Genomic DNA, 25,920 nt, shown 5'->3' on the forward strand with positions numbered 1-25,920 from the left:
AACAGCAGTTTGGAGAATATTGTATATCCTGGAGGTACCTGTAACCCTGGAGGTTACATGGGGGGTGGAATTTGAGTTGAAATCCACATGGGGTAAGTCAGAGACGAAGACAGTCACTGAGGAAGGAAATGTGGCTGTGGAAGCGAGTCTTGGTAAATACCTTGTCCAATACTGAGAGAAATGGGAAGCAGTGAAGGGGGGTGGGGTGGGGGAGAGACATACGGAAAACCTGATGGAGAGAAGAGCAGTACTTCTTCAGGTTAGGCATTCCTGGAAGAGAGGCAGCAGTGAATTAAACACTGGATAAAAGCAAAATACTGCGGATGCTGGAATCTGAAACCAAAAGAGAAAATGCTGGAAAATCTCAGCAGGTCTGGCAGTATCTGTAAGGAGAGAAAAGAGCTGACATCTTGAGTCCAGATGACCCTTTATCAAAGCTAAAAGGCATAGAGAGTGGGAGATATTTATACTGCAGGGTGAGGGAATGAAAGATGAGTCATTGCCACAGAAACCAGGGGAAAGGCTGCTAATGGCAGCCCACGGAGAGAATAAAGGGTGTGAATGGCCAAAGGCAGAGAAGCTGAAATCAGAGGGTAAACTGTGACAGATGAAGATGTGGGGTCGGAGGGGGGAGATGGGTAGGAGAGAGGTAAAATTTAGAAAAATGGGGAGAAAAGGTGAGGAAAGGGGGGATAAAGTCAAGGGAAAGAGTGGGGAGGAAGAAGAAGAAAGATAATAAAGAGATAAAAGGTAGAGAACAGTAAAAAATTAAATAAAATGAAAACAAATGGGCTTCCCTTCCTTGGTCTTCCCTTCTGTCAGCATTCCGCAGAGACCATTCCCTCCAGGATAACCTGGTCCACTCCTCCAGTATACCCATCACTCATGGCACCTTCCCATGCAATCACAGAAGGTGTAACACCTGCCCCTTTACCTCTTCCATGTTCACCATCCAAGGTCCAAAACACTCATTCCAGGTTAAGCAGCGTTTCACTTACACCTCTGTCAATTGGATCTATTGCATTCGCTGCTCCCAATGTGGTCTCCTCTATAATCGGAGAGACCAAGCGTAGACTGGGTGATCGCTTTGCTGAGCACCTTCGGTCTGTGCGCAATCAGGACCCTGACCTTGCGGTCGCTGCCATTTTAACACACAATCCTGCTCCCGTGCCCACATGTCTGTCCTTGGCCTGCTGTAATGTTCCAGTGAAGCTCAACGCAAACTGGAGGAACAGCATCTCATCTTCCGGCTCGGCACTTTACAGCCTTCCAGTCTCAACATCGAATTCAACAACTTCAGATGATTTTCTCTACCCCACCTCGACCCGTTTGTTTTCATTTTATTTAATTTTTTACTTTTCTCTACCTTTTATCTCTTTATTGTCTTTCTTCTTTTTTTCCCACCCATTCTTCCCCTTACTTTATCCCCCCTTTCCTTACCTTTTCGCCCCCTTTGCTTCCCCTCTCCCCCTTTTTTCTATATTTTATCTCTCTCTCACCCATTCCCCCCCCCCCACCAACATCTTCATCTGTCACAATTTACCCTCTGATTTCAGCTTCTCTGCCTTTGGCCATTCACACCCTTTATTCTCTCTGTGAACTGCCATGAGCAGCGTTTTTCCCTGGTTTCTGTGGCTTTGACTCATCTTTCATTCCCTCCCCCTGCAGTATAAATGTCTCCCATTTTCTATGCCTTTTAGTTTTGACAAAGGGTCGTCTGGACTCAAAACGTCAGCTCTTTTTCTCTCCTTACAGATGCTGCCAGACCTGCTAAGATTTTCCAGCGTTTTCTCTTTTGGTTTCAGATTCCAGCATCTGCAGTAATTTGCTTTTATCCAGCCTCCCATCCATTGACTCCATCTGTACTCCTCACTGCCTCAGAAAAGCAGCCAGCATAATCAAGGACCCCATGCACCCCGGACATTTTCTCTTCCACCTTCATTCGGGAAAAACATACAAAAGTCTGAGGTTACATATCAACCAACTAAAGAACAGCTTCTTCTCTGCTGCCATCAAACTTTTGAATGGACCTATCATATATTAAGTTGACTTTTCTCTTAACCTGTAACACTATATTCTGCACCCTCTCCTTTTCTTCTGTATAGCGCAGTAAGTAGTCTCACAACACCAGGTCAAAGTCCAACAGATTTATTTAGTAGCACGAGCTTTCGGAGCGCTGCTCCTTCATCAGGTGAGTGCAGGATTTGTTTCACAAACAGGGCATATATAGACACAAGACTCGCATTCCAACCATTATCTTGTAATTGAGTTTAACAGGTAATCAGGTCTTTACAGGTGCAGACAATGTGAGTGAAGAGAGGGTTAAGCACAGGTTAAAGAGGTGTGAATTGTCTCCGGGTAGGACAGTTAGTGAGATTTTGCAAGCCCAGGCAAGCCGTGGGGGTTACAGATAGTGTGACATGAACCCAAAATCGCGGTTGAGGCCACCCTTGTGTGTGGAACTTGGCTATCAGTCTCTGCTCAGCGATTCGTGAAAGCCGCCTTGAAGAACGCTTACCCGAAGATCAGAGGCTGAATGCCCGTGACTGCTGAAGTGTTCCCCGACAGAAAGGGAACACTCCTGCCTGGTGATTGTCGAGCGGTGTCCATTCATTCGTTGTCGTAGCGTCTGCATGGTCTCGCCAATGTACCAATGGACGATGAAGGGTACTCCGTCTGCCGTGTCCCTTGTTTGTCTTCTGAGGCGGTCTGTGCAATTTTTCACTGTGGCACGTCAGAACTGTCGATCGATGAGTTGAGCGCCATATTCTGTTCTTATGAGGGCATCTTTCAGCATCTAGGTGTCTGTTGCGATCTTCCTCATCTGAGCAGATTCTGTGTATACGGAGGGCTTGTCCGTAGGGGATTTCTTCTTTAACGTGTTTAGGGTGGAAGCTGGAGAAGTGGAGCATCATGAGGTTATCTGTGGGCTTGTGGCACAGTGAAGTGCTGAGGTGACCGTCCTTGATGGAGATGCGTGTGTCCAAGAATGCAACTGATTCTAGAGAGTAGTCCATGGTGAGTCTGATGGTGGGATGGAACTTGTTGATGTCATCATGGAATTAAAAAAAAAATTCAATCAAATCAAGTACAATTCAGAGTCTCAACAAGTTGAGACATTTCCAATCCAAGCTGACAAGACAGGGCCTCCACTCCTGATCTACATGAGCCAAGCTGATTGGAGTAGGTGCAAGTCCTCCTCCTCCAAGGCTTGATCTCATTTGCATCTTAGCCAAAAGGCCGAGATGCCGCTTTTAAAAATAGCTTCAAATGAAGCTTAAATGTAACCTAATGACCTCAACCAAACGCAGCATCCTATCCATACTACACTTGATCTTAGCCAAAAGGCCGAGAAGCAATGTCATCATGGAATTGTTTCAGTGATTGTTCTCCACGACTTGCCTGGGCTTGCAAAATTTCACAACTGTCCTGCCTGGAGACAATTCACACCTCTTTAACCTGTGTTTAACCCTCCCTCCACTCACATTGTCTGTACCTGTAAAGATTTGATTACCTGTACATGCCCTGTTTGTGAAACAAATCCTGCACCCATCTGATGAAGGAGCGGTATTCCGAAAGCTCGTGCTACCAAATAAACCTGTTGGACTTTAACCTAGTGTTGTGAGACTACTTACTGTGCCTACCCCAGTCCAACGCCAGCAACTCCACTTCTGTATAGCGTGCAGAAACAATACTGAATCGCAATACATTTGACAACAAATCAAAACACCTTGGACTGCAGCAATTCAAGAAGGCAGCTCACCATCAACGTCTGAAGGGCAATAACAGCGATGCCCACATTGTGCAAATGAGTAAAGCAAAGATTTTTACATTGGAAACAGGGGCTGAAATTGTAGAACATTGATATTGCCTGTGGAGGCATTTTGCACCATAGTGTTGGTGTGCTCGCCCTACTGGTTGGTGAGGGTATTGCTTCCTTTTGCCTGGAGTATCTCTAGGCAGGAGGGGGCAATTTTCTGCCCCGATCTTTGGCAGGTGCGAATGCTAGAGGTGGTGGAGAATTGAGGGGGAATGGGGGGAAGAGGATAAGGAAAGAGCCCCAAAACATATTTTACAATGATGTGATTTTTCCACTCGATTGTCCCCACCAGTGAAATAACAGGATTCCTGTTTTGGAATGAAGGGAACCCTATTATAATACATTTGTATGTAATTAGCAGCCCTCCCTACTGGAAAAAAATTACCCCCCGCCCCCAAGCTAGTATGACGACAGGCTTTTTTAAAAAAAGGGCAACTGACGAACAGGTCCTGCCAGGGGTGCACAGGTAAGTACAGCTCCTGAAGGGGGAGAGAATCCCAGTACCCTGGCACTGCAGCAGTCCTGAGCCTGGGTTGGGGGGTAGGAGTTCCGTATCTGCGAAGATTCCTTTTGTTAATCTTTGTTATTTTTACATCGGGGTGATCTCTCCGAGGTTGCTAGTCAGGTGGGCTCTGAATTATATCATGGGACCTGGCTCCAGGACTTTTTCCCAGATTAAAGCTGTACGTGGAGTTCAGGCTGTCTTACAACTTGGATAGCTTCCTTCAGGGTTGGATCTTTCTTAACATGAAGCATGTTTGTGAGGTGTAGGTTCAGCTTTAAGAAGTTGCTTAAATTCAAAATGGCACCACTGTTCATTTGAAGACAATTATTTTTTGCCTGCCATCCTTGGTGAGCTCCCACTGCAATGGTGATCACGCTCTGCTTGAAAATAATTAAGCAATGGCGGCTTGGATCCCAATACCACAGTGTAGGTGCATGGAGTCTTGATGTGTGTCAAAATCCACCAGTTCTGAAGACCAGAGCGGGCAAACAATCAGGGCTGGGGGGTCTTTTTGTTTTTAATCAATTTGATTGCTTGTTGCAACTCTCCCATTGATGGTGGTTCACTTGTGGACTCCTGTGAGGAAAGGAGATTTTATTCATTTGACCTTTATCTATAGATGGTCCGAGCAGCTTGAGGAATTTTGTATGTCATAGTGATTAGCTTATTATTGGATTGCTTAGATATTCTGTTCCCACCGCATTCAGTGCATCCAATCAGTGCATTCATTTTTAAATTTGTTCATGGGATGTGACCATTTCTGGCTAGGCTAGCATTTGTTGCCCATCCCTAATTGCCCTTGAACAGATGGTGGTGAGCTGCCATCTTGAATTGCTGCGGTTCATTCGGTGTAGACACACCAACGGTGTTGTTAGGGAATGAGTTCTGGGTTTTTAACCCAACGACAGTGCAGGAATAGCAATATATTTCCAAGGCTGAATTAAATGGGAGGACCATCAAACAAGTGCTAGAGTCCTTCTTGACACAAGCAGAACTCCCGCAAAATCAATTTTGAAGAACTGGATACTATCCGGATGGTCGAAAATGGTCTTCTCTGCCAGGTCCTGTTACCTCGACTATCAAATAGGCTATGTTTCAGGGAATGAGAAATGCATTGCCTAGAAGACACTGAAGCTCCTGTTAAAGTGTGGTAGAGTTGACATTAATGACTGATTTGGTTTGGTTTATTATTGAAATGTGTTAGTGTAGGAACTTCTTCACACAAAGGGTTGTGAATCTGTGGAATTCCCTGCCCAGTGAAGCAGTTGAGGCTACCTCATTGAATGTTTTTAAGGCAAGGATAGATACATTTTTGAACAGTAAAGTAATTAAGGGTCATGGTGAGCGGGCGGGTAAATGGAGCTGAGTCCACAAAAAGATCAGCCATGATCTTATTGAAGGCGGAGCAGGCTCGAGGGGCCAGATGGCCTACTCCTGCTCCTAGTTCTTATGTTCTTATAGTGAAAAGTATTATTTCTTGCTCGCTATACAGACCAAGCATACCATTCATAGAGAAGGAAATGAGAGCGTGCAGAATGTAGTGCTGCAGTCATAGCTAGGGTGCAGAGAAAGATCAACTTCATGTGAGGTAGGTCCATTCAAAAGTCTGATGGCAGCAGGGAAGAATGGTGGAGTGGACTCGATGGGCCGAATGGCCTTACTTCCGCTCCTATGTCTTATGGTCTTATGGTCTTAAGACTGGCAGCTTATTCCAATCAGAACAGAAAATCCTGGAGAAACTCAGCAGGTCTGACAGCATCTGTGGAGAGAGAATAGAGTAAGAAGTCTCACAACACCAGGTTAAAGTCCAACAGGTTTATTTGGTAGCAAAAGCCACTAGCTTTCGGAGCGCTGCTCCTTCGTCAGGTGAGTGGGAGTTCTCACCTGACGAAGGCTCGTGGCTCCGAAAGCTAGTGGCTTTTGCTACCAAATAAACCTGTTGGACTTTAACCTGGTGTTTACCCCAGTCCAACGCCGGCATCTCCACATCGAGAGAGAATAGAACCAATGTTTCAAGTCTGGATGACCATCCAATGCCTGTGATGAAGGGTCATGCAGACTTGAAACATTGCCTCTATTCTCTCTCCACAGATACTGTCAGACCTCGGTGAGATTTTCCAGCATTTTCTGTTTTCAATTCCAGCATCCGCAGTATTTTATCTTTAGCTCTTCCAATCCTTGGCGATAACTTCTCCATCAGTCTTCATCAAGCTTTAAGTTCCAATGTCTTAATGATGAAGCAGGACAAATCCTGCACTTCAGATCCCACTACCCTGTGGGATGTCCTCCTGCCCCTTGTGCCCAGTGATCGGCAGACGGAGTGAGAATCAGCATGAAGACCCATGGCACAACTTTGAGTAGACATCATCATCTTCCAATCGGGTGACAATAATATAGGAGAAACTAGCTCTAAATGACAGGGAGACCGAGGAGAAATTAGAGAAACGGAAGAGCAGCTCAGGAGGCAATCCAGTCGAGAGGATGAATGAAAGAGAGAGAGCTGGCAATGAATGGGTAAGGGAGCCATTTAACTGTGGACGGGGGCCAATGGGAGAGCCGGGTCTGGGGGGCCAATGGGAGAGCCGGGTCTGGGGGGCCAATGGGAGAGCCGGGTCTGGGGGGCCAATGGGAGAGCCGGGCCTGGGGAGCCAATGGGAGAGCCGGGTCTGAGGTGCCATTGGGAGATCAGATTCCTCCTCCCGCCCGGCAGGAGGAGCTATTGCGTTGTTGCTGCTGCTCCTTTCCTGGATGATTTGAGTGCGGCGCCGCCGCCATGGCCTTTCTAGTCCAGAGCCTGGGCCTTGTGCGCCCGGGAATCACCAACTCGGGTAGGAGCCGGACCCGCCTCATTATCCCGGGATCTGATCCCGGAGTGAGCCCGGTGCAGCCTCGGGGTCTGATTCCGGAGCGAGCCCGGTGCAGCCTCGGGGTCTGATCCCGGAGTGAGGCCGGTGCAGCCTCGGGGTCTGATCCTGGTGCAGCCTCTGGAATTTGAATGGAGCAACATAACATTTAATCCGATTCCAATCTGTCCACCTATTCCTGAAGAGAAAGCTTGCAAATTGTAATTCGCTAATGGTTTTGGCACCAAATCTGGCACTGACTTGATGAGATTAATTTCAGGCAGGCAGAATTAAAACAGATAATATATTATTAAAGCAATTATTCTGCATCCCAATTGTTCCATGATTTGCTTGTGTAGCATTTGGTCGCGTTTGCCATTGTATTTGACACTCTGGTCTTGTATCTTTTGTATATGATCAAGGAACCTCCTAACCAATGGATGTTATAATTCCATTATTATAATTATGTAATTATTCTAAGTTCAGTAACATGTACTTTCATTACAGGCCCTTATCAGAATTATATTAAGATTCTCACTGTTGGACTAAAGACATATGAGCGTCCTCCCTGTTATGATGGTGAGTATGAAGAAAATTTGCCCCATGTTTTATCTTTCTGTAAGAATCATAGAAACCCTACAGTGCAGAAGGAGGCCATTCGGCCCATCGAGTCTGCACCGACCACAATCCCACCCAGGCCCCACATATTTACCCGCTAATCCCACTAACCTACGCATCTCAGGACTCTTAAGGGGCAATTTTTAACCTGGCCAATCAACTTAACCCGCACATCTTTGGACTGTGGGAGGAAACCGGAGCACCCGGAGGAAACCCACGCAGACACGAGGAGAATGTGCAAACTCCACACAGACAGTGACCCAAGCCGGGAATCGAACCCGGGACCCTGGAGCTGTGAAGCAGCAGTGCTAACCACTGTGCTACCGTGCCGCCCTAAGGTGGGAAAGTGCACCACATAGTATCATTTTGATCCACGTAAGTTGATTGCTTCTCGGCCTTTTGGCTGAGATCAAGTGTAGTATCGACATGCTGTACTTGGTTGAAGTCATTAGGTTACGTTTTAGCTTCATTTGAAACAATTTTTAAAAGTGGCATCTTTTTGGCTAAGATGCAAATGAGATCAAGCCTTGGAAGAAGTGCAATGCCTGCTCCAATCAGCTTGGATCATGTAGATCAAGCCCAAGACAGGAGGTGAGAGCCCTGTCTTGTCAGCTTGGATCGGGAATGTCTCACTTGTTGAGACTCTGAATTGGACTTGATTTGATTGAATTGGAATTTTAAAAAAAGTTGATTGCAGGTTTGATTGTCAAAACTGTTTAAACTGTGCAGTATTCTGGGTGCTGGAGAAATTTAAAAACGCAGCCAGGGTTGCAGTTCTTGCTATCAGTTCAGTGGCCAGCCGTGGGAACATTCTTGCTTGTGAGTCAGTCTTGAGTTTAAAATCCCACTGAGGGAGTCTTGCACTGTTGGATATCCCCCTCTCGGGTAAATCAAAAGAACCCATGACTTTATTCTGAAGCAGAGTTCACCCCCCCCCTTCTTTTTCATATTCATTCGTGGGACATGAGCATTGCTGGCTGACCAGCATTTATTGTAAGAAGTCTCACGACACCAGGTTAAAGTCCAACAGGTTTATTTGGTAGCACAAGCCACTAGCTTTCGGAGCGCTGCTCCTTCATCAGGTAAGTGGGAGTTGTGTTCACAAACAGGGCATATAAAGACACAAACTCAATTTACAAAATAATGGTTGGAATGCGAGTCTTTATAGGTAATCAAATCCTAAAGGTACGGACAATGTGAGTGGAGAGAGGTTAAGCACAGGTTAAACCCTCTCTCCACTCACATTGTCTGTACCTTTAAGACTTGATTACCTGTAAAGACTCGCATTCCAACCATTATCTTGTAAATTGAGTTTGTGTCTTTATATGCCCTGTTTGTGAACAGAACTCCCACTCACCTGACGAAGGAGCAGCGCTCCGAAAGCTAGTGGCTTGTGCTGCCAAATAAACCTGTTGGACTTTAACCTGGTGTTGTGAGACTTCTTACTGTGTTTACCCCAGTCCAATGCTGGCATCTCCACATCACAGCATTTATTGCCCATCCCTAGTTGCCCTTGTTCACAGAGCAGTTGAGAGTCAACCACATTGCTGTGGATCTGGAGTCATATGTAGGCCAGACCAGGTAAGGACAGCAGATTTCCTTCCCTACCACAGTAATTTGCTTTTATTGCTTCCCTAAGGGTTTTTCCAACAATCAACAATGGTTTCATGGTCATCAGTAGATTCTTAATTCCAGATTTATTTTTTGGAATTCAAATTCCACCATCTGCTGTAATGGGATTTGAACCCGGGTCCCCAGAACATTAGCTGAGTTTCTGGATTAATAGTCTAGCAATAATACCACTAGGCCATCACCTCCCCCCTTAGCCCAGTGATCATGTTATTCAAGCTACGGAGTACGTGATTTTGGTTGAAGGCACGGTTAATTCCTGAACCAACATCACTCGAAGTGATTATTATCACATTGCTGTTAGTGGGAGCTGGCTGTGGGTAAGTTGGCTGCCTGATTTCCTGCAATGCAAAAGTGACCACTCGTCGTGGGTTGTAAATCGCATCATGATGTTGTAAAGGTTTCTTTTTTTTTTGAAGGATGCAGAATGAAGAGATATTGTAATAAGATTAAATACAAGAGATTAGGACAAAACGCAGGGATCTTTCTTTATACAGGAGGACTGGAGGCAGTAGAAAGCAGTATCGTAGTGAGTGATTGAAACAGAGACCATATCAGTTGTGAAAAATAGTTTAGATGGGTGGTTGAAGGAAAGAGGGGATTAAAGAGCAAATGCAATTTGGATTCCTGCTGATGTGGAGGATGAATGCCAACTCACACTTTACAACATCATGATGTTCCAAAGCGATTTACAGCCCATGAAAAGTGGTCACTTTTGCATTGAAGGAAAACGGGTCGAGCTGAACAGTCTGTTCTGTTTCTGATTCCAATCAGACACATCTCTTGTTGCAGCTGCAGAGTGAGAGTGAGGAATGTTGGCTGAGGGCACAGTCACACTCGGTTGTGATTGGCTCACCTTTTGGTGCTTGCTGCCTAGACTATGAGTCTGCAACCTCTGGAGCTGGTTCTTCTCTGGCCTGGACGCAAAGCTATGTTTGCTTTGGGCAGGGTTTGAATAAAACAATGATGTGAGTTGAAATTCCAAAGATGTGCGGGTTAGGTTGATTGGCTATGGTAAATTTCCCTGTAGTGTCAGGGGACTAGCGGTAAATATGTGGGGTTACAGGGATAGGGCCTGGGGTGGGATTGTGGTCAGTGAAGGCTCGATGGGCCAAATAGCCTCCTTCTGCACTGTAGTGATTCTATGATTAGCAAAACCCAGAGCACATCTACTAACTTCAGAAATACCCACTTCAAACATGTCAGAAACAACAGACTTTCATGTGTTTTGCAATTAATTTTACCCTAACCCAGCATGTATTATGTTCTTTTCTATCCCTCTCTCACATCATAGGTTTAGTACTTTAAATACTTTTTCCCCAAAATGTGCGGGTGTGGCTTTTTACATGTCGGCATTGATCTGCACCTGCCAACTAGCTGCCCATTCCAATAACCTGTCAATGTCCTCCTGCATTCCTTTCTCACAGTCAACTGCTGCATAATTTGGTAGCATCAAAACCAGTGTTATCCCTCTTGTGGTTTTGTCCAAATAGTTTATATAAACAGAGAACCCAGTGTCAATACCTGCTAATCCAAATAAGTGTCCATTTATCCTCCTTTTTGTTTCCTTTCCCTTGGTAGCTCTAAATCCATCCAGGTTCATTCATTCTAACAACATAGTTCTTCACTGTTGTGTGTGTCACCTTATCAGGCATTTTCCAAAAATCCATAGGCGCATCCACCACATACTGATACTTGCTTTAGTTGTCGCTGGTTAGGCCAACATTTCTTACCCATGAGAAAGCGGTAGTGAGCTGCCTTCTTAATCCTCTGTAGTTCATGTGGTGTGAGTACGCCCAAAGTGCTGTTAGGGAGAGTGTTCCTGAATTTTGACCCAGTGACAGTGAAGGAACGGTGATGTATTTTTAAGTCAGGATGGTGTGTGGCTTGGAGGTGAACTTGTAGGTGGTGGTGGTGTTCCCATGTATCTGCTGCCCTTATCCGATCTCACAAATGGCTAATGGTTGTACATTTGGAAGATACTGTTGAAGGAAACTTTGTGAGTTGCTGTAGGTAGATCTTGTAAATGGTACATGTTGCTGCCACTGTTCAAGGTAATGGATCAGATACCAATCAGGCAGCCTGCTTTTTCCGGGATGGTTTTGAGCTTCAAGTGTTGTTGGAGCTGCACATATACACTTGCCTTGCATCCTGTAGATGGTGGGCTTTGGGAGTCGAGAGGTGAGTTACTCACCACAGATTTCCCAGCTTCTGAGCTGTTGTATCCATCGTATTTAGATGGCTAATCCAGTTTGGTTTCTTGTCATTGATAAGCCCCAGGATATAGATAGTGGGGGATTCAGCAGTGGTAATTTCATTGAATGTCAAAGGGTGATGGTTAGATTCTCTCTTGTTGGAGATCGTCATTGTCTGGCACTTGGGTGGTGAGAATGTTACTTCCCACTTGTCAGCCGAAGCCTGGATATTGTCCAGGTCTTGCTGCATTTGCACAAGGACTGCTTCAGTATCCGAGGAGTCATGAATGATGCTGAACATTATGCAGTCATCAGCGAACATCCTCACATCTGACTTTATGATGGAGGGAAAGTAATTGAAGCAGCTGAATATGGTTGGGTTTGGGACACTATCCTGAGGAACTCCTGCAGTGATGTCCTGGGATTGAGATGATTGATGTCCAACAACCACCTTCCTTTGTGCTAGGTATAACTTCAATCAGTGGAGGGTCATGGAAATCCCCCCCATTCCTATTCCTTTTAAAGGCAGTCATTCTCACTGCATCTCTTGAGTTCAGCTCTTTTGTCCATGTTGGATTATGGCTGTAATGAAGTCAGGAGCCAAGTGGCTTGGCCTAATACAAATTGAACATCAGATTATTGTTGAGTAAGTGTTTGATAGCATTGTCGATGATCTTCCATTATTTTGTTTATGATTGAGAGTAGACTGATTGGGAGTGGGTATAATTGACCAGGTTGGAATTCTCCTGCTTTTTGTGGATAGGGCAATTTTCCACCTTGCTGGTTAGATTCCAGGCTTGTAGCTGTATTGGAACAGCTTGGCTAGAGGCATGGTATTTCTGGAACAAAGTCAGTACTAATGCTGGGATGTTGTCAGGGGTCCATAGTCTTTGTGGTCTATGGTCATCAGCATGGTTTTCATGTCCATGTTTGACTTAATATCATGAGACTTGATGTGGTCAGCAGTCAATATTGAGGACTTCAGGGCAACTCCCTCCTGACTATACCACTGTGCTGCCAACTCTGGTTGGCCGGTCCCAGGGACGGTGATGCTGGTGTCTGGGACATTATCTATAAGCTATGATTCTGTGAGCATGACTGTCGGGCTGTTGCTTGTCTAGTCTGTGTATGCCCTAAGCCGTAGTAGAAATCATAGAAACCCTACAGTGCAGAAGGAGGCCATTCGGCCCATCGAGTCTGCACCGACCACAATCCTACCCAGCCCCTACCCCCACATATTTACCTGCTAATCCCTCTAACCTACACATCTCAGGACTCTAAGGGGCAATTTTTAACCTGGCCAATCAACCTAACCCGCACATCTTTGGACTGTGGGAGGAAACCGGAGCACCCGGAGGAAACCCACGCAGACACGAGGAGAATGTGCAAACTCCACACAGACAGTGACCCGAGCCGGGAATCGAACCCGGGACCCTGGAGCTGTGAAGCAGCAGTGCTAACCACTGTGCTACCGTGCCGCCCAATAGTAATTGAGCACATTTTGTCCTTTACAGGTGTACACTGGTCCTTCCATAGAAAGATCTGCATTTATATGGTACTTTTCACAATGTCATTATGTCCCAGAGTGCTTCACGATCAGTGAGTACTTTTGAAGGTTAGGCCGTTTTGTAATGTAGGCTAGGGATTTTCAACCTTTTCATGTGAGTCCCTCCTCCCTTTTGAAAAATAACACACACTCCTCCTGTGTGATAGCCGAATCTTTTCAAATGGACTATACAAGGAAGTTTTTTTGTGAAAGAAAAGCACGGGCTTCTGAATATAAATCTTTGCTGGATGCAGTGAAGGGATGGGATGGTGTGGTTGAAGTCTGTGGGTTTCTTTTCTCAGATGTGATCATTCCAGAGAAGCCAAAGCTGAAATTCTTTAATAAAGTCCCCAACTATAAGAAGCCCAGGCGCTGGATGAAAAGACTGGGAGACATCCGCGGACCAGCAACACGGGCTACTGCATTCACCAAGGGACAGTATGGCATTGTAGTAAGTATTTGCATTTCCCCAACTGTGTGGTCTCAAAGTCGATGTTAAAATGTGTAAATATAAATCGGTTTGATTATTGCCGTCAAGACTCTGTAGTAAAGCCCCCTTGTCTGCCCGAGTGCCCTGGTGGCATCGATCATGGGGAGAATCCCTGAACATCTACCCAAACTCAGTCGCGAGCAGTTGATTGAGTGACTACAGCTGCCTGACTAGGAGATGCCAAATTCCACAGATCGCTTCCCAAGGGTTGGTTGGTCAGTCCACAGCAGGTGTAAAATTCTCTTCTAGTTTTAGGAAGTGACTCTTGGACCTTGCCTGGAACTGATGTGCCCAGAGCCATCTGGGAGGGACAAGGGTGCCTCCCAGATGATGATGAAATACGTTGAAGTATCTGTGACGAGCATTTTCTTCCACAAGGATGAAGAAGGGGTGTACTCTGAACAAAAGGCACTCTCTGGGCATTTTTGTCCTCTTCAAAATCAACTGCAATATTGCATGTGACCAAAATCTTTAAAGTGATGAACACTGTTTCTGGCAGTTAACTGCAGAGTGTGTAGCATTCTGGGTAATATGGAGGATTGACAAAGGGATCAGAGGAAACAAATCCTGAGTATGGACTGCTTTCAGTCTAAGGTGATCCATCTATAATAGCTGAATATGAAATCTAGCAACAAATATCTAAACTTGAAATTGGTAAGCTGCAGTAAGAAGCAAAGTATGATACCGAGCAAAAGCTAGGAGCTGAGAAACTGGCATCACAAAGTGTTTTGGAGATGGGTTTCCTCAGTTCTATCTGGTAGGTTCATAGTTCCTGTGTAATATGGACGTACCACTATTAACATTACAAATTGCATTGAGCACTTGCTGTTGTCCATTCAGATCACTGTGAGAAGACCATCAGTAGGATGTTCTCTCTCAGACAGAGCATGTTGCTGAAGCATGATCTGGTGTGTGTAACCTGAATCCTTTCACAACACAGTTCAATAGGGACAATGCGGGAGTAACAAACCAAGCCAAGATATTCTGTCAAAAATCAATTGTAACATCAATGTTCCATTCATTCCTCCCCCCTGCCTCTCCTGTACCCTCTCTCTTTCCCCACCCCTCTCCTTCCTGCAGGCTTTCGGGGGTGGTTATCTTCACTGGGGTCACTTTGAAATGATGCGCCTCACCATTAACCGACGGATGGATCCCAAAACCATGTTTGCTTGCTGGCGTGTAAATGCTCCATATAAACCCATCACACGCAAAGGATTAGGCCAGAGAATGGGTGGTGGCAAAGGAGCCATCGATCACTATGTCACTCCAGTTAAGTATGGCCGGATTATAATGGAGTTTGGAGGAAAGTGTGCATTTGAGGAGGTGGAGCCTTTTCTATCAGAAGTTGCCAAGAAACTGCCATTTCCTGCCAAGGCAGTCAGCAAGAAACATTTGGAGGAGCTGATGAAGGAAGATGAACAGAAGGCCAAAAACAATCAGAATCCCTGGACGTTTGAAAGAATTGCAACCATGAACATGATGGGAATTCGCAAAGTGTTGAGCCCATTTGACTTAAAATTTCACGGCAAATTCTTCGGAAAATCACGCCTTCCTAATCGTGTGTGAAGAGTAAAAAAGTCTGGCAAAATATTCTTAAATGTTTATTTTGGTTGGATAACTGGATCTATATCAGAATGTCAGCACTTTTTTCTGTAATGGTTTGATACAACTGAGTAGCTTGCTAGGTCATTTCAGAAGGCAGTTAAGACTAAACCATATTGGCTGTGGGTCTGAAGTCACATCTAGGCCAGACATATGGATGGCAAGTTCCTCAGGGATTTTACAATTATTGACAGAGTAAAGATTAGTGTTACTGGGACTAGCTTTAGTTCCATATTTATTAATTAATGTAATTAAATTTAAATTGTACCAGTTGCTGTGGTGGGATTTGAACCACTGTTCCATCAGCATTAGCATGGGCCACTGCATTATTAGTTGAGTGACATTACCACTATGCCACAGCCTCCCCCTTCATTTATGCCATTAAATGTCTGGCAATTACCATATCCTTCAAGAGAGAACCTAACTATCTCCCCATGAAATTCAATGGCATTACCACTGCTGAATCCCTGACTATCAACATCCTGGTGACCTTTGACTAGCCATATAAATACAGTGGCTACAAGAGCACACCACAGCCTGGGAATTCTGTGGAGAGTAACTCATCCTTTAACTCCCTAAAACCTGTTAACCATCTACAAGACACAATTCAGGGATCTGATGGAATATGCTCCGTGTGTGGATGAGTGCAGTTCTAACAGCACCCGAGAAGCTCTACACTGTCTAGGATAAAGCAGCCTTAAATATTCACTCCTTCTGTAACTAGGCATAGTGGCAGCAGCGTGTGCCATCTACAAGATGCACTGCAGCAACTCGAGGCTCCTTCAACAGCACCTCCCAAACCCAAGATCTCTACTACATAGAAAGGTAAGGGCAGCAGACACATGGGATCACCAGCACCTGCAAGTTCCCCTCCAAGCCACACACCATTCTTAATGGAAATATATTGCCATTCCTTCACTGTCACTGGGTTAAAATCTTGGAACTCCCTCCCTAACAGTGTGTGCGTGCTTGGACACCACATAGACTGCATTGATTTTTTGAAGGCTGTTCACAAACGCATTTAGGGATGGGCAACAAACGCTGGCCTTGCCAGTGATGTCCATAACCTTTGAAAACATAAATAGATTGTAAAAGTGTTAGAAATATAAAATACATCTTCAGGGTGGAAGAATCTTGCCAGTGAGTCAGAGTACCAGATCAGGCCCCATTGCAATGTTTACTGATGGGAGTGTTGGATGCTGTTCTTTGGATAATGTTTGAGGTTCAGTTGGGTGCACATAAAAAATCCCACAGCTGAATGAAAACAGGAGCAGGGAGCACTTGCTGTCCTGTGGCCAACCCCTCCATCAACACCACCAAAAACTAACAATTTAATCTACTTCCACAAGGCAATGCATTCCTGTCATAAACGTTCTTTGTGTTTTTTATATGCCAATCTTTCATAAGCAATATTTTTTCCAAACCAAGGCTAGATATTGTGGATAGGCATTCATAGTTAGTTAATCCCTGTTTACACATGTTTAAGTTTACACACAGCTGGAATATCGTTTGCATTGCTTTTTCCTGTCTTTTGGCAACATCATCTAAAAGCACAGCATTAATTTTCACAAGTCATTGAGCAACACCCAGCTCTACTTAACCATCACCTCTCTCGACGACTCCAATGTTGCTAAATTATTATTTGCTTATGGGACTTCCAGTATTGGATGTGAAGATATTTTCTCCAGTTAAATACTGGGAAGACTGAAACCATTGTTTTCAATCCCCGCTCCAAGCTTAATTCCCAAGATACCACCATCATCTTTCATCCTGGCAACTGCTTGTAACCTCGCTGTCATATTTGACCCCAAGTTGAGCTTCTGACCATATAGTCATGCCATCACTAAGATCACCTCTTTCCCCCTATGTAACATTGCCCACTCTCAGCTCATCTGCTGTTGAAATCCTCACTTATGCCTCTATTACCTCTAAACTCGACTATTCCCGTACACTCCTGGCTGGTCATATGCATTAGGAGCCTGCTCCACCATTCAATAAGTTCGTGGCTGATCTGATTGTGGCCTCTATTTTCATGTCTGCCCCCTATATCCTTTGACTCCCTTGTCAGTCAATGATTCAGCCTCTGGTGCTCTGGGGAAGAGAATTCCACAGGCCAATAGCCCGCTGAGAGAAACTAATTCTTATTTTAAGCTACGTTTTAGTCTGTCCCACAAAGAGAAAGCATCCATCCTGTCAAGTGCCTCAGAACCTTGTATGATTCAAAATAAATCACCTCTCATTTTTAAATGCCAATGGATACAAGGCCAACTTGTCCAAACTTCCCTCATAAAATGACTCCTTCATCCCAGGAATCAGCTGAGTGAACCTTCTCTGCGCTGCATTTAATGCAATTATATCCTTCCTTAAATAAGGAGACCAAAACTGTACACCATACTTATATATTGGAGAATTGACATGAGGAATCATGGAGAGTTAAAAATAATGAAGCTTTATTTACAGGGTGGTGATCACTACATGGTTGCTTCTCTCTGGCAGTTTCCTGTAATAGCAACCTGTGACATCACTTCCAGTGAATACATCAACGCACAGTGCCTAGTGCAGCTACCAACAATCAATAATGCATAACCTTTCCTCCCCTTTAAATTGAATATCTGCAACAAATTCAAACAAGTGCAATGAGATCAATAAGCAATAAGTCTGACATTCTGGAGGTCTTCATTCTTGGAACGTTGATGGTGAATCTCTGGCGTCTTCTTTGCGTGAACATCATCAGTGTTTGACCAGCGTTGACATTGTAACTAGAGGTTGACTCTGTTTGGTCTATAAGTTGCTTTCCTCAACAGTGTCGGTCAGGGTTGCAGGAAGGTTTAGGTCAGGACTTTGTTCAGTTGAACCTGGATTTTCAGCGGGTTCTGTTTCTGGTGGATCGATTCTCCCAGCCAACAACTGGTCCGCATGCCTCCTACAGATGACATCATCTTTGGTTTGGATGGTATATGAGACAGGTTCAGTCAGCGCAAAGATCCTGGCAGGAGCCCATTTCTCTCCTATGGAGTACTGCCTAGCCAAAACTACTTGTCCTTGGTGGAAGACACACTGTTTTGCTTTGCTTTCCTGCTGTTTTATCTGTTGTCATTGTTCTATGATGATTTCCTTCGTTTTCAAAGGTTTCAATAAGTCAAATGCCCAATGTAGTTGTCTATTCATTATTAATAATGCAGGAGAGGTTTTGGTCCTAAAATGAACAGTATTCCTATAGATTAGCAGGAATTGGTTAAGATATTTGATCAGCAAACCTTGTTGCTTGGTTGCTTTCAATGTATATTTCATGTATTGGAAAAAAATGTTCTGTTAGTCTGTTCATAGCAGGGTGGTACGGTGCAGACCTAATGTGTTGAATGCCATTCTATTTCGAGAAACTTTTGAATTCTTGAGACACAAATTGAGGTCTGTTGTTGCTTACCAATTGTTCAGGGAATCCAAACCTAGTAAAGACATCGAGCATTTCGATAGTCCTTTCCGATATTATAGAGACCGCTGGCCACTTTGAGCATCAACTGTTACTAAGAATATATGTCCTTTAAAAGGTCCTGCAAAGCCTGCATGCACCCAGGTGGAGAAGGTAGTGAATAAGGCATATGGCATGCTTGCCTTTATAGGACGGGGCATAGAGTATAAAAGTTGGGGTCTGATGTTGCGGTTGTATAGAACGTTGGTTCGGCCGCATTTGGAATACTGCGTCCAGTTCTGGTCGCCACACTACCAGAAGGACGTGGAGGCTTTAAAGAGAGTGCAGAGGAGGTTCACCAGGATGTTGCCTGGTATGGAGGGGCTTAGTTATGAGGAGAGATTGGGTAAACTGGGGTTGTTCTCACTGGAAAGACGGAGGATGAGGGGTGACCTAATAGAGGTGTATAAAATTATGAAAGGCATAGATAGGGTGAACGGTGGGAAGCTTTTTCCCAGATCGGTGGTGACATTCACGAGGGGTCATAGGATCAAGGTGAGGGGGGGGAGATTTAACACGGATATCAGAAGGACGTATTTTACACAGAGGGTGGTGGGGGCCTGGAATGCGCTGCTGGGCAAGGTGGTAGAGGCGGACACACTGGAACGTTTAAGTCTTATCTAGATAGCCACATGAACGGAGTGGGAATGGAGGGATACAAAAGAATGGTCTAGTTTGGACCAGGGAGCGGCGTGGGCTTGGAGGACCGAAGGGCCTGTTCCTGTGCTGTATTGTTCTTTGTTCACCCATTGCCAAGCTTCTTCAGGCCATTCCCATGGATGCAACAGTGCTAAGAACATAGAACATTACAGCGCAGTACAGGCCCTTCGGCCCTTGATGTTGCGCCGACCAGTGGAACCAATCTAAAGCCCCTCTAATCTACACTATTCCAATATCATCCATATGTTTATCCAATAACCATTTGAATGCTCTTAATGTTGACGAGTCCGCTACTGCTGCAGGCAGGGCATTCCACACCCTTACTACTCTGAGTAAAGAACCTACCTCTAACATCTGTCCTATATCTCTCACCCCTCAATTTAAAGCTATGTCCCCTCGTGCTAGCCATCACCATCCGAGGAAAAAGGCTCTCACTATCCACCCTATCTAATACTCTGATCATCTTGTGTGCCTCTATTAAGTCACCCCTTAACCTTCTTCTCTCTAACGAAAACAACCTCAAGCTCCTCAGCCTTTCCTCATACGATTTTCCCACCATACCAGGCAACATCCTGGTAAAAATTAGCTTCCCTCAAGGTCCGTGGGAATACCCTGTCCTGTCCTGGGGATTTATTATCCACTCTGATTTGCCTCAAGACAGCAAGCACCTCCTCCCCTTTAATCTGTAAAGGTTCCATAACTTCCCTACCTGTTTGCCCTATTTCCATGGGTGGCAGGTTTCTTACTTTTGCACATGAAGAACATGTTCCAGCCTTTTCTTCAATTTCCATGTCCAATCCAGGCCACCAGAAATAACTCCTGGCTAGTTCCTTCATGTGTACAATTCCACAATGGCCCTCGTGTAACTTATCTAACACTTGTCTTCTCAATGGTGGTGGAATGATCACTCTGAGCGCCGAAAGACATCCTGACTGTACTGACAGCTCCAATCTTCTAGGGGAGTACAGTTTCAAGTCAGGTTAGGTCGGAGATCTTCCATTGTAATACCATCTCCATCAATTCTGAGAGTATCGGATTGCTCTGAGTATACTTCCTCACTTATCCAGAAGTGACTGATGTACTGTCTACCTTTTCAAAATGAAAAAGGTACTTTGCATGAATAGTTTGATGAACTACCAGCTGATAAACTATTTCACCAGTGGTAATCTTGACACTCCATCCGCATTACAATGTGGACTTGATTGTCGATTCTTGATGGTACAAATATGTGCAGACAATAGCAATGCCCAACTCTGTATTTTACTTGCTGCCAGTGACGGAATTCCCATATGTGGTCCAAAAATGGGAATCAATAGATGAGGGTCAGTCAACAGTGTGAACTTTGTTCCATACAATAATTGTTGGAATTCCTTTATTCCAAAGATAATCTCTAATCCTTCCCTTTCAATTTGTACAAAATTACTTTCAGTCTTTCTCAGTGTTCACGAGACAGAAGTCTTCACCTGATGGCATGATGTGGGATACCACTACCCCAACATCATAAGGGAACACGTCACACGCTAACTGTAGGGGTAGGGTAGGATCAAAATGTGTAAGAACTTCAGATTTGAGCAACGCTTCTTCAGTTTGCAGGAAAGCTTCCTTGCATTGATCCGACCACTTCCACTTCTTGCTCTGGCACAAGAGGTGAAGCAGTGGTTTTAATGGTTGCCAAATTTGAATCAAATCTTCTGTAGTAGTTCAATACGCCCAGGAAAGATTAAAATTGGTTAATATTCAGAGGTGCAGGCTCCTCCATGATAGCCTTGACCTTCAAAGCAGATTTGTGAAGGTCAGTGGCATCTATCACATGTCTCAAACACTTAACGGAGGATTTAAAAACTCTCACTTTTCCTTCTGGACTGTCAGACCATAAATCTTTCAATCTCTGAAGAGTGGCATCTAAAATCCAGAGATGTTCCTCTTTGTCTCTTCCAATGACTAGGATGTCATCCAGATATCACTCAGTCCACTCAGGATCTGATCCATTGCTGTTTGAAACAATGCAGAAGTAGATGTGATACCCAACAGCAATCTTCGGTTCTGGAACAAGCCTTTATGTGTCACAATTGCCAGAGGTTCCTGTGACTTCTGGTCTCTGTTCATCTGTAAGTAATGATGTGGAGATGCCGGCGTTGGACTGGGGTAAGCACAGTAAGAAGTCTCACAACACCAGGTTAAAGTCCAACAGGTTTATTTGGTAGCAAATACCATAAGCTTTCGGAGCAGAGCTCCTTCGTCAGATGGAGTGGATATCTGTTCTCAAACAGGGCACAGACACAGAATTCAAATTACAGAATACTGATTAGAATGCAAATCTCTACAGCCAGCCAGGTCTTGAATGTACAGACAATGTGGGTGGAGGGAGCATTCAACACAGGTTAAAGAGATGTGTATTGTCTCCAGACAGAACAGCTTGTGGAATTCTGCAAGTCCAGGAGGCAAGCTGTGGGAGTTACTGATAATGTGACATAAATCCAACATCCCGGTTTAGGCCGTCCTCATGTGTGCGGAACTTGGCTATCAGTTTCTGCTGAGCGACTCTGCGCTGTCGTGTGTCGTGATGGCTGCCTTGGAGAACGCTTACCTGAAGATCCAAGGCTGAATGCCCGTGACTGCTGAAGTGCTCCCCCACAGGAAGAGAACAGTCTTGCCTGGTGATTGTCGAGCGGTGTTCATTCATCCGTTGTCGTAGCGTCTGACGCTACGACAACGGATGAATGAACACCGCTCGACAATCACCAGGCAAGACTGTTCTCTTCCTGTGGGGGAGCACTTCAGCAGTCACGGGCATTCAGCCTTGGATCTTCAGGTAAGCGTTCTCCAAGGCAGCCATCACGACACACGACAGCGCAGAGTCGCTCAGCAGAAACTGATAGCCAAGTTCCGCACACATGAGGACGGCCTAAACCGGGATGTTGGATTTATGTCACATTATCAGTAACTCCCACAGCTTGCCTCCTGGACTTGCAGAATTCCACAAGCTGTTCTGTCTGGAGACAATACACATCTCTTTAACCTGTGTTGAATGCTCCCTCCACCCACATTGTCTGTACATTCAAGACCTGGCTGGCTGTAGAGATTTGCATTCTAATCAGTATTCTGTAATTTGAATTCTGTGTCTGTGCCCTGTTTGAGAACAGATATCCACTCCATCTGACGAAGGAGCTCTGCTCCGAAAGCTTATGGTATTTGCTACCAAATAAACCTGTTGGATTTTAACCTGGTGTTGTGAGACTTCTTACTGTATCTGTAAGTAAGCCTGGCTTGGGTCAATTTTGCTAAAATGTTGACCTCCTGCCAATTTCGCAAACAGGTCATCGATGTGGGGTAATGGGTACTGTTCTGCACACCATACTGGATTAGGGTAAATTTGAAGTCTCTGCAAATCCTTATGGATCCATCGTTCTTGATGACTGGTACTATTAGCAAGCCCCAGTGTTGCCTTTCATCTGTACTGGCTGCCCATTCAGCAGTGGAGTGACCCAAGTATCTATTTGTATCACCAGCAATGGCTAGTACATTGTGATGATTCGTCCGCAGACTGAGAGTTGCTTTGCTTCTCTTAACCCTTTTGGACAGCGTGAACATTTTAAAAATTCTGTTTACATGCTGTTTTGGTTATTCTGGCATATTATTTCTACTCATAGCTTGCTTTTTCTACCAGCAGGCACATTCTGTGTCCTTTTTATCCACAACTTCTGCATACTATGTCCTTACACTAGTGTTCTACAGCTGAATGCCCTGGCTTCACACATTGGTGACATGCACAAGTTTCAAAACACCCTGGTGTCAATTCAACTGACATTTTGCGTATTCGAGTACACAAACTCAGTTGCTAAGTTTCTCTTGCAGCCAGCTCCATCGAAACAATTTCCATGGCCTTTCTCAGAGTAAAGTTACTCTTAGTTAGCAAACGCTTCTTTAATGCTTCACTTTGCAGACCACAGACTGATCTGTCTTGAATTGTGTCATTCAACACATCATCAAACTCATAATATTGTAGAAGTCTTTTTAATGTAGCCATCTGAAGTGCTCTGCAGTCACCAAAGACTTTGATGATGAAAAATGTGCTTGCAAATTATCTGATTTATTCATACATTTTAGTGCCTGGCTTCTCCAGTTGCGCTATACAGAGGAGATTAAACACTTCCCGTTCTCAACGCCCCCCCCCCCCCCCCCGCCAGCCAATCACATTCAGGTTCGTGGGCACCCTAATATCTTCTGCTATTTTGCTTGCCTGCGCAAAATGCTCAGTATAGGATCTCCATCACTCCACATTTTCATCAAAGAGTTCCATGATGCCAAAAGCTACTGCCATTTTCGTACTAACGGAGGTTACCCATATGCACATTTTGCAATATGGCTCCAGCAGCTACCTGATTTTCTTTTCTTTAAACAAGGCTACAGCCCAAGCTTCAGCCTCTTTCTAAGCACACCCAGCTCTCTAACTTCTGCAGAGGATCATCACTCACACCTACCTCTCCTGTTATGTCTGGAACACAGGCGAAGAACTCCTAAGTCTTTTCCTGACTTTCTTGGTAATTTTCTTCCTCCCGGGTGTCTAGCAAACGCTGTTTGAAGACCTTGTCACCTGTTTTTATGTTCATATTGTAAAATTTAAGCGAGGAAACATGGAGATTTAAAAATAACAGAGCTTTACTTAGTATGGTGTTCACTACATTGTTGCTTCTTTGGCAGTTTCCTGTGCTAGCAACCTGTGACATCATTTCTGGTGAATATATTAATACACCACTTAGTGCAGCTACCAAGAACCAATAATATATAACAATGCTCCAGGTCTCACCGGTGCCCTCGTCTCCCATGTTCTACCCTCTGCAAATTTGGTTTTCCAACAATGCTGTTTGCTTCTTAGTTGAACCAAGTCTCATTTACTTGTCCCTTGTGTTTGCTGACCTACAATGGCTCCCAGCCAAGCAATACTTTGATCTTAAACTCGTCATCTTTGTTTTCAGTTCTGTCCATGGTGTCACCCCTCCTTATCTCTGTAATCTCCTACCCCACATCTTCTGAGATATTTGCATGTATCTAATTTTTGTCTCTTGAGCAAAGCTCTGAAGCTTCCTCCAATCTCTTCACCTCTCTTTAAGATATTCCTCAAAACCTATCTCTGACTAAGCTCTGCTCTAATTATTACCATATGTGACTTGGTGTCTGATTTTGTTTTATAAGGCTCCTATGAAGTGCTTTGGAGTGTCTTATTGTGTTAAAAGTGCTACGTGGATGTAGATTGTTTGCATAGGTGTATGAAACCGAAGTGAAGAATTTCTGGGAAAAACAGTTGATTAAGAAAACAAACAGTAAACAAGGTGATTTAATCATTTCCATTGTTTTTCCAAACTCAGTTTTATCTCCCAAGACCTTTTTGTTTTGGTTTCCATCTGAAACGTCCCCTGGACTTGCTTTAATAATTCATTTCCAGCTTTAGGGAAGGTAGCACTTGCACTGACAAAATGATGCTCAGACATCATGCTCAGGAGAAATCCTCCACCCAGCAACATTCTGGGCATTACGGGTACACAGACCGACAGTAACTGGCTTCAGTGGAAAGTGATCAACTTTAAGCCAAGAGTCAAAGGTGTCTTGAATAGAAAACGTAATGAACACAAAATACAACTTCATCACTAAGAAATGTATTGGGGAATTCAGAAGAAACTTCTTGATCCAAAGAGTGATGAGAATGTGAAACTCATTTTCATAGGGAGCGGTTAGAATGATGGAATGGTTAAGGCACAGAAGGAGGCCATTTGGCCAGTCATGACTATCTTGGCTCTCTGTGAGAGCAGTTCACCCAGCGTTCAGCGTTTCCCCCCCCCCCCCCCCCCTTCCTAGTTGTTGAAGTGAATAACCTAGATATATTTAAGGCAATGGTGCGCAAACTGGGACCTGGAGGCCACATGCAGCCCATCAGGCTTCAGAGTGCAGCCCACAAGACCGTTGCACATGGTTGCTACATTCCACATTCTGACCGGTGTGACTGAAGTGATTCACAGATACAGAAAGGGCAAGTGAGGTGCATGCTGATTGCACACATTGACTGTGAGAACCATGCTCTTGTGTCCAAATTGTAAATATTTTGTTTGTTTTTACCATTTGAAGTTGATAGTTCTATTAATATATAAATGATTAAGCATTTCCTATAACTCATTAGTAAATATTCGGTGTGTATTAAATGTATTTAATCTTATTCATGGGGTCATGGTTTGTGAACAAACTTGATTTCAATCTTGCGGCCCACTGAGATGAAGGAGGGTCACTCATGCAGCACAGCCACTGGGCTGGGTTGCCCATCACTGATGTAAGGGGTCGCTAGATAAGTACATGTGAGAGAAGGGAATGGAGAGTAGATTTGGATGTGGAAAGACAGAAGAAAGCCAAGATTGAGCATTTTTAAAAATGGAATGTGGATATTGCTGACCAGGCCAATTTTTCCCTCTCCTCAGTTGCTCCTGAGAAGATGCTGGTGAGCTTCCTTTGATACCTGGGACATTGGCTGCAAGGTATAGTTTGATGAGTATGACT

General features: G+C 44.5%; 2 protein-coding genes and 2 non-coding genes across 4 annotated transcripts in view; 3 read left to right on the top strand and 1 right to left on the bottom strand.

Annotated features, from left to right (window-relative positions):
* Positions 1-3,178: 3,178 nt before the first annotated feature.
* Positions 3,179-3,360, bottom strand: LOC144479327 (U2 spliceosomal RNA). Its single transcript, XR_013495513.1, has one exon. It is a non-coding gene; the product is annotated as a U2 spliceosomal RNA (small nuclear RNA).
* Positions 3,361-6,171: 2,811 nt separating this feature from the next.
* The window catches only part of LOC144511943 (sodium-coupled monocarboxylate transporter 1-like), a 673,058-nt gene continuing 653,309 nt past the window's right edge, over positions 6,172-25,920 (top strand). The window contains exon 1 of the mRNA XM_078242431.1: positions 6,172-6,191. The gene's annotated coding sequence lies outside the window, so the exon portion shown is untranslated. The remainder of the gene's footprint in view (positions 6,192-25,920) is intronic.
* On the top strand, positions 7,014-15,275 carry mrpl16 (mitochondrial ribosomal protein L16). Its single transcript, XM_078242432.1, has 4 exons — positions 7,014-7,153; positions 7,676-7,747; positions 13,459-13,607; positions 14,727-15,275. The coding sequence occupies exons 1-4, from the start codon at positions 7,099-7,101 to the stop codon at positions 15,210-15,212; spliced, it is 762 nt and encodes a 253-aa protein (XP_078098558.1). The 5' UTR covers positions 7,014-7,098; the 3' UTR covers positions 15,213-15,275.
* LOC144479316 (U2 spliceosomal RNA) lies at positions 8,170-8,363 on the top strand. Its single transcript, XR_013495506.1, has one exon. It is a non-coding gene; the product is annotated as a U2 spliceosomal RNA (small nuclear RNA).

Source organism: Mustelus asterias, chromosome 25 (genome assembly GCF_964213995.1).
Source record: "Mustelus asterias chromosome 25, sMusAst1.hap1.1, whole genome shotgun sequence".
Lineage (NCBI taxonomy): Eukaryota > Metazoa > Chordata > Chondrichthyes > Carcharhiniformes > Triakidae > Mustelus > Mustelus asterias.

What these genes read in the sequence shown, in the direction of transcription:
- mrpl16 (XM_078242432.1), top strand. Translation starts at nt 7,099, where the DNA reads ATGGCCTTTCTAGTCCAGAGCCTGGGCCTTGTGCGCCCGGGAATCACC. An exon ending in GCGTCCTCCCTGTTATGATG is followed by an intron (nt 7,748 to 13,458) that starts GTGAGTATGAAG and finishes TTCTTTTCTCAG; the next exon opens with ATGTGATCATTCCAGAGAAG. An exon ending in AGGGACAGTATGGCATTGTA is followed by an intron (nt 13,608 to 14,726) that starts GTAAGTATTTGC and finishes TCCTTCCTGCAG; the next exon opens with GCTTTCGGGGGTGGTTATCT.